This window comes from Colius striatus, chromosome 4 (assembly GCF_028858725.1).
Source record: "Colius striatus isolate bColStr4 chromosome 4, bColStr4.1.hap1, whole genome shotgun sequence".
Classification (NCBI taxonomy): domain Eukaryota; kingdom Metazoa; phylum Chordata; class Aves; order Coliiformes; family Coliidae; genus Colius; species Colius striatus.
In genome coordinates, this window is record NC_084762.1 from 24433114 (window position 1) to 24450869 (window position 17756).

The following is a 17756-nucleotide window of genomic DNA, read 5'->3' on the forward strand; positions in this document are numbered from 1 at the left end:
CTCTCTGGGCAACTTCTTCCACTGCTCTACCACTCCTGTTCTGAGGAATTTCCTCCTTATTAAATTTTTATGCCCTTTACAGCAGCTGGTTATGGTTGTCTCTGGTCCTTAAACTGTGGATCCCTGAGAAGCCTCATAATATTTTTGTCTAGGGAAAGACTGCAATCTCTCCTTACCCACCTGGGTTCTACAAGGTAAACAATCGAGTTGCCTTCTCTCCTCCTCATAAATCGTGTGCTCCAGCTCTCTCAGTGGCTCTCCTCTGAACCCTTTCCAGTTTGTCAATCTGTCTCTTGAATTGAGTGCCCAAGACTGGACACAGCACTGGCCTCCCAGCAGTTGAGTGGGGGCAGTAATCACCATCCTGGCTGCGATGGGGAGTACATTAAAAAATTCTTCCAGCTTCCACTCCTTTGGCTCAGCAAGACCCCTAAGCAGCAGTCCTGCCACACGGCTGATGAAATATCCCCTTGTCTCTTCTATGTCCACTCCTTCCAAATATTAAAAATTTAGTGTGTTTGTGTGGTATATCTTTTGCTCAAGTGAAAGATGGAGAGAATAGTGACTTCCAAGAGGGAATATGTCACTTAACAAACAAGGTCAATCTTTTCTTTGTCTAAAAAAACAGAGAACATCCAAAACTTTATCTGCTGATCAGTATTGTTCTTATACAGCTTTGCTTTGATATCTTTGCTCAACATTAAGGTAACTTCATCAATTACCTGGATGAGGGGATAGAGTGTATCCTCAGCAAGTTTGCTGATGACACCAAACTGGGAGGACTGGCTCATTCACCAGAAGGCTGTGCTGCCATTCAGTGGGATCTTGACTGGCTTGAAAAGTGGGAATAGAAGAACCTCATGAGGTTCAACAACTGGAGAGTCCTGCAACTGGGAAGCAACAACCCCAGCCACTAGTACAGGATAGGGGTTGATCTGCTGGAGAGCAGCTCTGCAGAGAGAGACCTGCGAGTCCTGATTGATAAGAAACTAACCATGAGCCAGCAATGTGCCCTCATGGCCAAGAAGGCCAATGACATCCTGGGATGCATCAAGAAGAGTGTGGCCAACAGGTCAAGGGAGGTTCTTCTCCCCCTTTACTCTGCCCTGGTGAGGCCTCATCTGGAGTCCTGTGTCCAGTTCTGGGCTCCTCAGCTCAAGAGGGACAGAGAACTTCTAAAGAGAGTCCAGCACAGGGCCACCAAGATGATCAGGGGAATGGAACATCTTTCATATGAGGAAAAGCTGCGGGAACTGGGGCTGTTTAGTCTAGAAAAGAGGAGACTAAGGGGGGCTCTCATTAATATTTACAAATATCTAAATGGTGGGTGTCAGGAGGTTGGGACATCCCTTTTTTCTACAGTAGCTAGCAACAGGACAAGAGGTAATGGGATGAAGCTGGAATACAAAAGGTTGCATTTAAATATAAAAAAAAAATATTTTACTGTGAGGGTGATGGAGCCCTGGCACAGGCTGCCCAGAGGAGTTGTGGAGTCTCCTTCCTTGGAGGTCTTCAAGAACCACCTGGATGCACTCCTATATGACCTGATCTAGGTGGACCTTCTTCTTCAGGAGGGTTGGACTAGATGATCTCTAAAGGTCCTAATCAGGACCTAATCCTAATCTCTAAAGGATGATCTCTCCAACCCATAGCATTCTATGATTCTATGTTTCTTCCTTCCCTATGCAATATGCATGTGTATTTTCCTAATCAGTTTAGATCCTGCATTTTGAGGAAAGCTGGGATTGCTTAGTTATCTTACAAGGCTCAATTTAAATCTATTGAAATTAATTGGTTGCTTTTTTGGATAGGGTCTGTAATGTTAACCGCAGTTACTGTGCTAGTCTATCTAATCCTCCAAACAGAGACTGTATCAGGACCTAAGAAACTGTAAAAGGACAAATGACGAGAAAAATGTATTGCTGAGTATCTAAACATCTAAATGAGGCTTGACCTTGTCCTCATTGATATTGATGAGTAAAGAAGAGCCCCGAGAACATTCCAATAGGTTAAATACTGACTTTGGCCTAATTTATCTCTAATTTATCACCCATTGCATGATCCAAGATGAAGTTCTCCCTCAGAAATGTGTGGAAGGAAATAACTAGGTCATTATACATGCTCTTATGAAGGGACTACAGATTAGCAGCTGAATGGAGAGAGATCAGAAAGCACAGACTTTGTGTCAACTGAGAATTCAGAGGAATTTCTGGCCTCTGTCCCATGACTCTGTAGCATCACACAGAGTGGATCCCTGTTAGTATTACCAGGCCACCCTCATTGCTGGAGGCACAGTTTCCTATTTGACCAGTTTGTATTTGCAAAATCCTATAAATTTTGGGTTCCTTTTTCAGCCCTGCCACCAACTATGTGAGTTTTGGCTAACAAACAGTGTCAAAGTCACTTGTGCTTGAAGGCAGTTACTAGTTGAATTCCAGGTCCTCATATTTTCTTGCAAAAACTGCAGGAAAGTGTTTGTTTATGGAAAATAAAGAAAAAAGAGAAGCGAAAATGCTGACACGTTCCCCCACAGCCCCCAAGGTACAACGCCAGTGGAAGTTGCCAGTAGGCGAACAAATGTATGCACACACCCACAAACCGATCCCTACAGTTCACTAAATACAATCCTTTTCCACCTGGCTTTTGGTGACTTGATTTTTTCCATTTTATGAGTCTTCGGTTTTATGATCTGCATGTAATTATTTTAGATCAATATACAGTAACATTTTAGGCACTTCATATGCTGTCAAAACTACAAAATAAACAAATCTGTAACATTTCAGATTTTTTTGAGAAATCAACTCCGGAGGGCAGCAGTCTTTTGCAAGAAATGTAACTACAAGTTCAAACAGAAAAGTGACCTTTGCTTGTTGCTACAAGTATGACACTGGAGGGGATTTGGCAGTGAGCTTTTTCACTGGGAGGAGTCACTTGGCATTGGTACTAGTTTATGAAAGAGCAGAAGAAAGTACAAGTTGGTTTTCTTAAATGATTCGCTACAAGGAAGACATACAAGATATTTTCCAAGAGCTGCCTGCAAATAAATTTTTACCTCTGTGGAGCACTATCACTGTAGGTGTTCTTTACAGGGCACATCCCTGTGCCATATGTTGCATCTGCCTCAGCTGAGTCCACATAGCCATTGACCAACTTGATGTCTTTCAACTTCATACTGTCATTTTGTGAATCCAAAGATACAATGTCAGATGGGGAACTCACAACACCCGAGTCTTCTGTGGTGTCTTCAGATGCAAAACAGCTGCTTTCTGATGCTGTTTCTTCCACCTCTGATAGCTCCATAACTGTGTCATCCACTGCATAAACATTATCATGTATAGGCAGCAGGCTCTCTAAATGAAAGATAGCAAGGAAAGTTAGCTGAAAGTCATCAGTACATAAATCAAAGAGAGCTACTCCTTTGTAATTGGAAGAAAAAACATGAAATACATTATAAACAGTGGGACAGAGCTCACTATTTGTATACCGGATAAAAACGATTTGAGAAATGCCAAAAATTTTGTCCTTCTTCACTTTTAGAAAAGTGATTTTAAAGGTGCTTTTAGGTGGTTTGCTCTGCCTGTCCTGTGAAGTTTCAGTTTTATGATTTTTACAGCAAATCAGTTTCCTTACTTCTGAGAAGAAACAACTTCTCAGGGACGACGTTTTTTGGGAGGAATAAGACTAAAGTTTAAATTATTTGATGCAAGAAATCACACCTGTTACTGTTTCTGACAGCATAAGCTCATCACTCCTCTTTCATGTTGCCAAATATCATGACATTTCCAACAAAAAGTCTACACACAGGCAAAGATGAGCAGTGTTTCCCACTCAGAACAATGAATCAATAAACTGGATCTATTGCTGGACCACTGGGTGTCACTTGATTTTACCACCCTTCCATTTCCTATGCATTAAGTGGGAGAATAACCATTGTCTCTTCTTCACAGCATACAAAATCTGCTAATAAGTGTACAGAAAAGTAGGCACTACCATCCTAAAAGCAGAACCTTTTCCAACATTTAGTCATTTATAAAGAAGACCAAGGGATATGCCCTTTGCATGCTTAACTCTATTTAAAGTTGCAAATTTTGAGACATTAGACACAGTACATTTTTCATACTCTGTCTTAGTTTGATTCCTGTGACCCAGTTGTGTTTTTGGTTAGTTGATTGGTTGGGGTTTTTTTTGGGTGAAAAGTAAAATTTTATTGTTTCCCTTAGAAATGTACAACTCTAGACTCCATCCTGCAATTAATCAATTAAAGGGGACCTCCCAACAAGGTCAATAATTTCAAAGACTGAAATTGTTGACTAAAGAGAGAATCAAGCCTGAACACCCTTTTTTTTTGGTCAAAAGAAATCAATAAAGACTAATCTAAATGTTTAACTTGGAAGCATGCTCCATTCTCTTCTTCAACTTCAGTAAGCAAAAGGATTAAACAATAGTTTATGGTCTGATTCTGCAGACATTTGTGGTATGTTACTTATATAGGACTAGGGTTAATGGAGAAAAGCTGGAACACAAAAAATTCCACTTAAACTTAAGGAAAGATTTCTTTACTGAAAAAGGTGAAATCCCTAGCACAGGCTGCCCAGGGGGAATGTGGAGTCTGTCTCTGGAGGTTTTAAAAACCTGCTTGGACACGTTCCTGAGTGACCTGACCTAGGTGAACCATGCTTTAGCAGGGGGTTGGACTAGATGATCTTTACAGGTCCCTTCCAATGCCTATCATTCTGTGATTCTGTGTCCCAGGTCTACAAGTGTGACTAAGATGAAACATACACTCCATTGTTTTTTAGGGTCAGAATGTGCAAGTTTTTAAAGCATACATGCAGGTACAGCTGAATAAAAATCATCTATGAAGAGAAAGACTTTTGTATTATGTTGCATCACAGAAGTTTTTAAGTTAGAGAACTTTGTCCAAAAATGTCATAGAAATAATTTCATAAGGATGTAGCTTAGTGGTGAAGCTTTGAGTACAACTAAAACAAAAATCACACCAACATTCTCCTTGACTGAGGTTACAAGATGCCATTAAGTACTGAAATTGATTTCTGACAGCAGAAGCTATAAAATTTGGAGGGTCACAAATCATGATTAAAGTTGTGAGTGCTGTCAGGCATCGATAGTAATGATAGAAGAGGACCCCAAGACTCTATTGTGACTTTGGAAACAATGTTACTTGATTTCTTTGACCTTATTTTCTATAACATTAGCTCTAGTTTCAGATTTAATTGAAGAGATCATTCTATCTAAAAATGGCAATTACAGAAATTAAGTATGTGTCATTGAATGGATTAGAGTACACTCATGACACAATTACAATTTGGAAAACAACATCAAGGAGAAATATGATTAATTTGTCACTAAACAACAAGTAATAAAATTTCACAAAAACAGACAGTAAATGAACAGGCAAGAGTATATGGAGTGTTTGGCTTTCAAATAAACAACAAACCCAGTAACAACTCACCATCAAAGCAACAGTAAAAGCTAAAATATGTTAAAAGCAGAACAAAGTAGGGCAGCAAAGAAATCAATTTAAAAACTGGAAATTGAAGCGTGTAAGTACACAGGAAGATTTTGAAGTAATGCACAATGCAGTGCACCTTGATGCAAAGCGACCTCTCTATAACACAGGCCACATCTGTTGTGACCAAGGTGCCACAAATGACCTCCACCCTACAGCTGGCATAGAAATTTGTAACAAAGTACCTACTGCCAGTTCCTGACAAGAGGTTGGCAGGCTTTTCCTTCCCAGCTGACCCTCTCATTTCCTCATCCTCCTGCTGGCCTGCAACTATTATTTCCTGCATCATTCTGCATAAAGATTTAGATCCTTTCAGTCACACAGCCTTATTTGCCTACAACACTCAAGTATCTCACTCAGTGTGATTCACCAAGCTGCTCTATGGCAGAGTCTCCATCCTCCAGCCCATTCTTCTTACAAAATGACAAACAAAAAGAAAAACAATTATCTTATTATCAGAGTCCATATGCAAATAAATCCCTATCTGTAATATCTGGATCTCAGCAGCTGACTCATCCAGTCCAGTCAAAGAACCTCCTTATTCAACAGTAGTTTTATCCTGAAGCACTGAACTACAAAAAGACATTTTTCTATTCCATAATTAAATTCCCTGTGCTCTAGCAAAACCAAAATATTCCCCCCTTCTTCAAGCCTATCAATTTGTCAAAGCACTTCCCCAGTCTTTTATCTTCACCAAGAATATCTGTTACATTTTAACACAGTTAACACATGGCACTGAACAGAGCTGCTGGCTGAGGCAAACTGTTTTCATTGCCATTACTGCTCCTCTGAACATGAAAGCACACACACAAAACACAACTGCTAGAGTTTTTTGTGTCATGTTAACAACCTTGTTTTGGTTAAGAGCAGCACTAAAACATTCCTGTTTTAAAGCTGAACCATCCTTGGATGGCTTAAGTAAGAATCTAGTCTTCCTTCTATATGCTTGATTAAGTCTCCATTGGTGCAAATCGAAGCTGGATGGGCATTCCTGAGTAATGATACATGACATGAAAAAGCCTACCTCAACTCTACTGAGCGGTCTTCACTCCAGAAGCCAGGAAATACCTTTTAAAACTCTGATTCTACACAGAGAACTGGGTAATACACAGCAGTAGACGTCATTCTGCCTTGTGATTTGTGCATATTTTTTCTCAGAGGGACTGCATGTGCAGAAAACCACCACACATTAACCACAGTGTGATCACAATGGCAGTCTACTGAGGCTATTTGTTGCTTGAATAATCTCAACATTTGTTTACCTCCTCTCTGTCATGAGACTAAGAAGAATTCACTATGGGCTCTGATTTTCAAAACCTTATGCAGACACATCCAGATTAAGACAGAGTACTCAGCAAGTACTTCAGGATTGGACATACCAATAACTGCTACCAATAATATATTAATGAAGCACTGCTGTATCTCAGAAGATCGCATTTCCAAATATCCAATAATGTCAAGATTTTTTTTCAGTGACAAGTGCCTCTGTTAACTGGCTTCAGCTGAGGTGTGATACTGAAAGAGGTGTAGAACCTGGCCCACAGTTTCCAAGTCACACTGAAATCTCTGTGAGACACCCCAAGCACAAGTGAAATCAGAAAGTGTTCCTCAGTGCCCCACATTGCTGCTTACCTAACTCCTGCTCCAGGCTGCAGACCATGCAAAGCCCAAGTGACTGCCATACCAGGGATCTCCCCTGCTTAGCAGCAGCAGAACTGTCACTGTATAATTAGGTCAACCACAAGTTACAAAGGCTTTCTTGAGAGAGGGACAACAGGGAGGAGAAGGAAGGGGATGTCTATTTGTCTATGTTGCCCATGATCATCAAGAGGGAAAGAGAGGAGAGTAGCTCATCAGTAAAGAATGTGAACTTCTTGTTTAACACAAAAGAGATCTTTTATCTGTAATCTCGATAGGCTGTAAGTAATTAGGAAAACAGTGAACTCGGAGTTTAGAGAAGTTGTATCTTCACTTGTGTGGTTTGATATTGCATATATGTGCACATTAGTCACACACAATGCCAATGATGGGGAGATAGATAAACCTCACCTGATTTAAACACTCATCGGCACATTCAGAAATGAAGGTTTAATTCAATAGTTCAAGACTACTATGGGTAAAGTACTCACTTTGATTACTACTATGAAAATAACCACCACTGACTTTGAATGAGACAAGAATCGGTCCTAAACATTCAGAAGACTTTAGTCCCATCCACACTTAGAAAATCGGTGACCAAAGCCCAAGTCATCACTCCAACGGGTACAGGGTGTTAAGTCTGGTCAGTCTACAACTGTGACCTTCTAGTTTTACAGCACTGATAGTGGTTTACTGTCACATTCAATAATCACAAAAACTGTACACCTAAAAGCATTTTTGAAGATAAAACAGTTGATTTAACCCCTACATGGTGAAAAATATGAACTTCATAATAGTTTTAGAGATGCAGAGTTCCTTTAATTCCTCTTCTTGCTAAGAGGTTGGTAATTATTTTCCAATTTCTTTCAACAGTTGTTCCAATGCCAAAAAACTTTCTTTTCATGGACTAAAATTGCTTTTCTGTAGTTCAAATGGTCTATTACAATGAGGTTGTTCTTATAATGATCCTCAAATTACAACATAATTACTTCACTGCCAGTACTTAAAACTTCTAGCAAGAGAAATACTGCTCTAATTATTTGTACTGTCAGTAAAAAGTTAGACCATCACAAAAGAGCAATATTAAAAAAAGTGTACATTTTTTCATACACTTGGAAGAAGGCTGGTGGAAGGAATAGGAAAATAAAAACATTTATTATGGCAATCATTAACCGAGATTATGAAAATGGCTGCACCAGATTAGTTTAAGACTTTTCACACAGGTACAATGTGTTCTGGTTATATTTTCCTCATTTTTGTCTTTGATAAAAAACTTGTACACAGAGATAGGTGTCAAAAAAACATTCAGTGAGCAGTTAAAGCATGAGACAGAAAGAATAGTCTTCTATTTATTGCAGTTGAGACTGTTTTAATCCAGTATGCTTCTTAGCATATTTGAGCCAATATGCATACTTTTGTTTCTTTAAAACTAAAAGCAAAAAAGAGAAAATAGATGACCACTGTTATACATTAAAAATAGCACTGGAGGACTGGGAGAAAGGATCAAGCTCTGAGACACTCCTCTCCCAGTTCTTATAACTGCCTTGCACAAACTGAAGGCCAGGAAACACTGAAGTGAGAAACCACACTCTGCAGCTCCAGTCTTCTACCAAAATGAGGTGGTAGAGCACCTTAATGTTGTCTCAGCTCATTTGTGTCATAGAATCACAGAACAATTTAATCTGGTGTCATGGTTTGACATGACAGCCTTTTCTAGTAAGGGGGAAGGGGCTGCAAAGATGGCTCCTGTAAGAAGTTGCTTGAAATTCTCTGAGCCAGACCCACTTCTAGGGCTGAACCAATTAGATGCCTCTACGATCACTTTTTAAGAAGAAGCCAGAAGAGGAGGCTTCTTCCTCCTTCTTCTTCTTCCTGTTTCTTCCTTCTTCTGTTCCTTCTTCTTCTTTGGCTGGTGGAGATGCAAGGAGTAGGAACAGTGAGAGAAACAACCATGCGGACTCCAAGATCAGTGAGGAAAGAGAGGAGGAGGTGTGCTGGAGCAGAGACTCCCCTGCATTCTACGGAGAGAACTGGTGAAGCAGTAATTTGTTTGCATTGCTTCAAAGACCTCGAATCAGCAATAGAGACTCATTTTGATAATGACCCTGCATCAGGGGCAGAGACTCATTTTGCTAAGAACCTCGAGCCAGGGACTGTAACTATCGACAGAGGAGGCCAGGTCCCATGGGAGGGACGCAATCACTTCACTACAGACCCCAAGCCAGGGGCAATGATTCTCTTCATTAAAACTATGCCCAGAAGAGGCCATCTCCTGAGGGAGGGATCCTGTATCTGCAGAAACTGCAACCAAGGCAAAGAACCCATGCCAGAGATATTCACTAAGGACTGTGTCCCGTGTGAGGAACCCTGTATTGGCAGAAGCCGCAGCTGCTGGGTAGAACCCACACCTGAGGGGTTCATTAAGGACTGTGTCTTGGGGGAGGGACCTCATATCAGAGCAGGGGAAGAATACAAGTAGTGATCCTCATCTGAGAAAAGAGAAGTGGCAGAGCCCATCTGTGAGAGACTGACCACATCCCCCATTCCCTGCCCCCCTGTGCCGTTGAAGGGGAAGGAGGTAGAGATATCCGGAGCAGTGAGCTGGGCCCAGGAAGAAAGGAGGGATAGGGGAGGGAGATCTTAAAGTGCTGGTTGTAATTTTCTCATCATCCTACTCCCTTTTTGCTTTTATTCTGTTCTGTTTCTTGTAGAATAAACTTTCCTACTTTCCTCTCTAAGTTGAGTACTGGAGTCTGTTTTGCCCAAAACCATAATTGGCAGCGAGCCCTCCCTGCACTTGTCTTAATCCACAACAACCTTGCTTATCTTTTTACTCCCAATTTGCTGGGGCCTCTGCCATCCTAAGGAGGGTGGGGGTGAATGGGGGCACCAAGCAAGAGACTGTCGTGGTGCTTCTGTGCTAGCTGAGCCAAATCACAACATTTGGAAAGAACCTCTGGAGGTCACCTAGTTCAATGTCCTCCTCAAAGCAAGGCTAATTTCCAGCTTAGATGAGGTTGCTCAGGACCTTTAGCAAAAGAGTTTTGAAAACTTCCAAGCATGGAGACTCTACAGCCTCTCTGGGAATTCACAAATTATTCCCTGGGCAATGTTTGGTGCATCTCTCCATAAAGAACATTTTTTAATGCCAAACTGAAAATTTGCTAGCTGCAATTTGTTGCTGTTGCAGTCCTCTGCAGTCTTCACTTTTGCAGTGAATCTCAGACAAGAGTCTGGCTCACTATTCTTTTCCCTCCAGATGTATGACAGCATTCAAATTCCCCTTACTCTTTCCTTCCTCAGGCTGAACAAGCCCTATTGCCTCAGTACCTTCATGTACATCTTTGATGCTTCTACAAGACTCTGCTGCCTCTGCTCTGGTTTGCCAATGTCTTGCTCCACAGAACTCAAAACTGAACCTGTTTTGGGACAATGGACACAGATGTGGCTTCACTGCAGCCAAGTAAAGGGAAGCAATCATTTGCTTGATTTGCTGGCTGTGTTCTTGCTAGTGCAACCCAGTCTGTGGTTACCGCTTCATCACCGTAAGGGTATGTTGCTGACTCCCAGTCCTCCATGTGACTCCCAGTTCTCACATAATCAGTCTCCTTCCTAGCCTCATGTCTCACACTCATATTTTCCAACAGGTTCTTTAACTGTAATCATTCTTACTGCACAAAACTGCAAACAGAAGTAAATCCATTCCCTTACATGCTGGCCAAGAACAAGAATTAAAAGACTCGCAAAGAACATGTCTCACCAGACATATCATCAGAAAGATACACATGGAGTATTATTAAATACACCCTGTGAATCTTCAGCATTTCCTCAGTCAATCTCAAGCTAACTTAGCTACTTAGATTTGTTCTCCTAGAGTTGAAAAATAAAAGCAATGTGGATTCCTTTAACCTGCCTTATGAATTAGAGGTAGATAAACACTTCCATTGCAGTTAAACCTGTCTGCTGTTAGTTTACAGAGTACCACAAAAGCATTTAAGTTTTACAAAAGATTTTTTGTTAGCAGTGTTTCCTATACCAAATGCAATACAAGATATGGGATCTAGGCAGAGAGTGGGAAATGAAGAGTTTTGCAGTCCCTCCATTGATTTTCCCATGTACAAACGACTGTGAAGGTTTGTGTACTAATGTCCAATTTTCCTTTCAAACCTATGCTGAAAATTATTGTGAAGTCTCTCTCAAAACAACAGTAAGAAAGACTGCTGGATCTTTGAACACTCAGAGGAAACTACAACTTCAAGTAAATGTCTCCTACCCTCTCCCATTCCAGATCTGTTTGTTGGGTTTTTTTTACCACCTGCCAAACAAGCAAAGAAAAATTTCTGAATTAATGTAATACAGATTTTTAGACAGGGGAAAACTAACATATTCTACATTATTCTATATTCTACACTATTATGCCCATTTCTTTCCCACAATTCTTTCTTCAATGACTGAAAAGGCCTCTCTGAACTCTGCAAAGCCCATTTGACCTAGAATGCTGCTTTTATTGCTAAACTGCTTTTTATCCTCTCCTGTTTGGCATTTTCTTGAACCTTCTAGTTCCTTGCTTTTATGAAAGCTTGCTTGGATACTCTGACAATTCCACATCACAGCCAGACACCAGTCGTCCATATTTGAAGGGATCCGATGGCTCAAAAGTGACATAAAGAGAAAAATGCTCTTTGACAGGACAAGGATCCTGCGCCAAAGCACATCTTTCCTTGATTAACTAGACAACATGGCCACTTGATTTAGAGAAGGATAGGTTTTAAAAAATAAGTCAGTAATGAGAGTTTTTTGTTCCTGCTATCCACTATCTGAAGTTAATAGCAAGCTAGAACAACTCACAAGGTGCTTTCCTGCCTCTAGTTGGTCCTTTGAGATATGAGAAGAGGGTTAATGTGCCTAATCAATGCACTTCAAAAAAACAACAAATAAGGAGACAACATAGGTTAGAGGAATACGATAACATGGAAATATACTTGAGAGCATGTAACAGATAGCATCAGACTTGCACTTCATAAATCACCACGAGTAACACTGGTAACACGCCATGATCAATAACAGGGCTCTTTGGAGGCCACTGTGGGAAAGGAAAACCTAGATCTAAAACCAGAGACTGCCCAGTATAATAAACCTGATGAAGAAATAAACCACTCTCCACATTTTGCTGGGAATTATGAGTCTTAAGTGATAGATTTTGGCAATCCACATCCTTTAGAGGTGGTCAGCTTCCATTCAAGCCCACTTCAGAATCTAAACAAATGGGCTGTGAAGGTGATTTTCATGAGCTGCCTCAGAGAACACAAGCTATAAAATTGGCTGAAAAGTGTATGTGGTGTAATGATTAAAACCATAAACGATTAGTGCACATATGCAATAAACCAATGTTTTATTAGGTGATTTTCAAGCTCACACAAAAAAGGCCATTTGCTCAACTTTCTAAACCTCACCATCTTTCCCCCAATGCACTCCATTCTATCAATTTATTATCTTCCTTAGTTCTCCTGTTAACAATTTCATAAAAATTCTACTAGAGTTTCATATTTCTAGCATAATCCAGAGGAGAAAAAGATAAAACCACTTTCACAGTGTAATTATACTTTTCTTCCTCAGAGACTAGCTGCCATTAAACTCAGTAAAGAAGAGAGAGAGAATCCCAATGCTAAACCAAATACAATTACATGCACACACACACACACACTTGTGGGATTTAAAGAGCTCTTTCCATAGTACAGACACACTATTCTACTCAGTTGTGTACTTAGTCCTGATTAAAAGTGACTTAAAAATTAGGAAGTGTGAAAGAGAATCAAGTGAATCTGTAATAACCTATTTATCACTGAAACTGCCAGGTATCACACGCATATACAGAAAAAATTTGAACAGTTGCTTTATATTTATAGGAACAAAGTATGAGCTTTGAGCATATAAGCATGTCTATTGAGAACTGCTGCACAAGTAAGGAAAAATAGTTTTAGTACCTTCCTAACAACGCAGACTTATTGGGCAGTAGTGGCAACAAACACTGGTTTTGCTTACTGTCAAAAGCTAAGGGTGAACTCTAAGCTGGAGTGGTGGTTAAGAAAATGGGATTTCATCACTCTTACAGATTTTTTTCTTATCCATCTTCACAGTCCCCCATCAATCCAATCATCATTTTCCCCTAAATTACCTTTTGTATAGGATAGTATCTATAGTATCATCTGAAGTCAGACAGAGCCCTGAGAAAATTAAATGTTTCATGCACAAATCACCTGTCTAACTTACAATTAGGACGGCATAAAATAACTCAATTTAATTGGCCAAACCATGCTTCATCCAAACCACCAATAACGTAAACACTTTCATGGAAGATTTTCAACAGCTGGCTTACAACTTAGACATGAAAACATTTTCATACATCTCTGTTCTATAAAGACACAAAGCTCTACTCTGACCTCTTTGATGTACATTAACTGACTTCTCTTGGACCCTCTGATCAGTGGAATAACTGCTTCCCTTTCTGAAGTTGAAGCAACAACAGGCTTTTCAATATACTTTGGCTGGTGGTTTACTTCAGCAATTACATTTTGAGAAATATTTAACCTAGAAGAGGATGTTTCTTTTCTGAGTTTAGTTATTAAATATTTTACTGCACATTCACAGTCAATTACTCTGCTGTCTTATTTCTCATAGCTGTAAGATGTTCAATGATATCAATAAAAGTACATACCTGGAGAGATACTGCTTGGAGTACCTGAACACTTCTTATTGCTAAGACATTTTGCCTTCTGAAACTGCAGAGAACAAAACTGAGGACCACAGTATGCTACATATCTCCCCTGAAGATCTTGTGTGATACTCTCCACAGGGGCATTGTATAATTTTTAAAGGACATTTCCAAGGCACTGTGAAGTCCAGACTCTCATGCTGGGATGAAGGCAAATCCAGGGCAGTGAGGCTGGGACAGTGCATGCCAAGCACACTCACAGTCTAAAACACTGCCAGGCACCCTTGGGCTACACTAGCAGCAAAGAGCCACAGACACACTGCAGAAGCCTGTAAGGGCAATTGGTTGTACTGAACGATGGCAAGAGACAGACTTTTTTTCCCCAGTAACATAGACATAGCCAGGAAATCATTGCATGGGGCAAGAACCAAATGCAGAGTATCCCTGGGAGCCTAGTAAGGAGGGGAATACTGAACAGGTGGAGAACAAAGTGCTCACAGAAGAGCTCTGCTGTTATTCCACCACTTGTCTTTGACAGTAGATGGACTAGATCAGATTATTTCAGACATAAGCAGAGATGGGAATACTTAAGTCAGAGCTGAATTTGGCCCATTCTTTCATAGTTCTCTTGTGAAGTCAATTATCTCACCAATCATGCTTTGCTCTTGGGCTCTCTTTCCCTACTAACTTGAAATACTGGGAGAAAGAAATGCAAACATGCAGGAGTGGTAACTGAATGTTATATTCTGTACTGATTGGCAGACTGTAAAATTTTAATGGCAACGTCATCTCTGGTGCTACAGTGAACTGTAAGCTGATACAAGAAATGGGTCATTATCTGAACAGTCACTTGAAAGAATTTTCCCCTTTCCTATTTTGCAATGTTAGTATCAGACCCCGCTTCCAGTCCAGTAGTTGGGTTTTGCCTATGACTTCAACTGGAGCAGGATTGGATCTCTCACTTATTAACATGCAAAGCTGTAAATATCTCCTGCATGGGATGAATCCCTATGGGGAAAATTTGTCTGCATTTTTATTCACGTGAAGCATTTTAAGGCTTTCATTTATTCAGTTCATTCAAAAATAATGTGCACACTGTATAATGGGTACCTGATTAAGCATGCTTAAGTGCTTTGCTGGAGCAGAGCCATTTCTAGAATGTGAAGGTTCACTATGATCATATCGTCAAAACAGACAAGCTAGTTTGTGGAATTTTTCACCTGAGTTAATGGGCATAATTAGGATCAGGATAAGAGGTCATTTTTCCTATAAGAAATTTGGAAATGTCTGTAAGCTTCTTTCTTTTTAGCCTCAGTTCTTACAGAAATGAATTTGAGAAGGTGATGTTGTTGTAGGTTTGTAAGTCTATGAAACCCTCCAGTAACTTTTAAGCTGGCTGACAACTTCTGAATTAGTCAGGAAGGATAGCAGTCTGAAGTTCAGTTCCAAAAGTTTCATAAAGAGGTGGAGGACAGAGCAAGGAGACTTTCTTTATATATGTGCTGACATAAAAGCTCATTCGCTATTTTCTACCAGGGATACCTGAGGGAAGGATATTATGAACAACAGCAAAGCTTCAATCCAGAGTGTGGTGAAGTTTAAATACCAGAGAACTGAGTCATCAATGTAGCAGTCCAAAAGAATGCTTAAGAATTACTTGATGAGGTCTAGGGTAGGAGATGAAAAAAACAAACGAAAAAAAGGAAAAAAAAATCCCAAATCCTAACATTCATTTTAGTTTAGAGAAGCTAGAAGGTGAAGCTGGTGGGATTTTCTCCTCCATCTATTTTTTTTTTCCTTTTTTATTCATTATTATCCCTTTATGAGCCTCTTTCTTTCCTCTTCCTATCCTTAACTAAAAAAAGTAAAGACACTCCCTGCCCCCGGTACCTCCTCTTTTAAACTCCAAAGAACTACTATGCATGATTGTGTTCAAAAATTTTTTTAGCAGGTGTGACTGGCCACTGCTCTAGTTTGTACAGTAAAGTTTATTTACTAATGCTCAAACATTATCTTCATTCTCCCAACTGGTCATAATTTCAGCATGAGATTCTAGGACTCTCTTCTCACTAGAGTGATCACTAACAGATCAGCACAGAAACAAGCTGCTAGTTTATTATTACTCTTCACATCTTCACTTCTGCCTCCATTGGTCTCAGTCTGCTAATTTTCTCATAGGCACTGATTTAACCCTGTGGAAAAAAAGCAAGGAATTTCCCTGTGCAAGGACTTTTTTTTGTGTAAAAAACCGCAACTGATATATTGCCAAAGCTGTGTATTATGAACAGTGGCAGGTACTTAATGCATCCGAAAAGTGAAGAAATGTCTTTTTAATACAATACGCATCCTTCGTAAGAGCAGACTGAAGACAAATGATATTATTTCAATTCCCATTGATTAGCTTGATGAATACAGGAAAGCTGCCAAGTAGAGTGGAAGCTGAGCATGTCCACAAGGGAGTGAAGCAAACAAGAAAATTACAGTATATGTATGCTTTTCATTTTTCTAACTAAATGTTTTCATTTGGAAAACTTAGACACTTAAAGCTTCTTTAACTGATCGTTCAGTTAATCAGCATACTGTTCTCATTTTCTGAAGGCAAGCAGAGAAGGGTTTTAAAAGTAAAAAAAAAAGATTTTAAAATTATAAATACACATATGTTCTCATATGCTGTGTTTAATTGAAATGAGTTGATTTTTTTCTGGGGAAAAAAAAATCTTTCTTCCTTTTGGGAGAAAGTAGGATAGGTCTTACCTGGTAAAAAGGAGTCATGTCACTTCTAAGAACTGATTTAACATGTTTGAGAGACTGGTAGTACCTAAAAAGAGTTTCAGAATAAAACCAAAACACCAGTGCACTTGTATAACAGTCCCCAAAGTAGCATCTACTTCAAAATAATCTCAGAAAGTGATACAGGCTGGCCTTAGCAGCCCAATGAGGCTTTCTATAGAGTAAGTCAAGTGTAAAAGTCTGTTTAGCTTCCAAAATGCTCCATCTCTTACAAGTAAAAGTCAAGTAAACAATGTTTTTAAAACTTCTTAAACTTAAAGCCAGTAGATTATTTTTTTCTTACAGTCTTTATAATTCTTATCTAATTCTGCTTTTAAAAGTATAAGAAATCTTACATTTCAGTCTTGACTGTTACACCTATAGATATATCTTCTAAATAGAGCTGTTCTGTGTTTTCATTTAAGAAAAAAAATGTTGAAAATATTTCTCCATTAATTTTCTTTTTTAAAAAATGTTCGTGTGTGCCCCTCCCCGCCCAGTTTTCCCCTTTAGCTGTTAACTTAGCAATTGGAAAAACTGAGGAAAGAAACAATCATAGTAAAAAACTGAAGAAACGTGCTAACCTACGTGTCTTAAAAATAATTTAATGACACTAATTGGCATCAGATGCTTGAAGTGAAAAAATGAGTTGTTTTGCTTGTTTCCCCTAACAAGTAAGTAGATACTCCCCTACCAGTCCTCCACTGTTTATGAGAGGTGACCATATATTTAGCAACTTTACTTTCACCTTTAATCACAACAGTCTTACAAGAAAAATAAAAAAAATCCCATTTGCCTGTCATAGTCCTCATTTCTCATTCTTTCCTTGATCATCTTTTGTTTTAGGTCTTTCTCCTCCATTATACCCCACCTTTGCTTATGGTACAGTAGGTTGGAAAGTAATTCTTTTATTCATGCCAGGAACCAATTATGGAATCCACAAAAGGAGCTGACAAAAGAGACTCTGTCTCTGCTCTCAGCCTTTTGCTCCCTCAGGCCCTAAAACTCAGAAGTGAATGTGCATGGCCAGAATTCTCAATTTCTTAGAAGAAAGTAGGCAGGTATTTTAGTCAGTGTTTACTGACTTAGAAGTGGTAATAGGAAAAG

General features: G+C 39.5%; 1 protein-coding gene across 2 annotated transcripts in view; it reads right to left on the reverse strand.

Moving 5' to 3' along the window:
* The window catches only part of COBL (cordon-bleu WH2 repeat protein), a 170517-nt gene that overhangs the window by 23114 nt on the left and 129647 nt on the right, over positions 1-17756 (reverse strand). For both annotated transcript variants that reach the window (XM_061994850.1, XM_061994851.1), the window contains one exon: positions 3053-3350. In XM_061994850.1, the coding sequence (XP_061850834.1) occupies positions 3053-3350 (298 nt within the window). The remainder of the gene's footprint in view (positions 1-3052; positions 3351-17756) is intronic.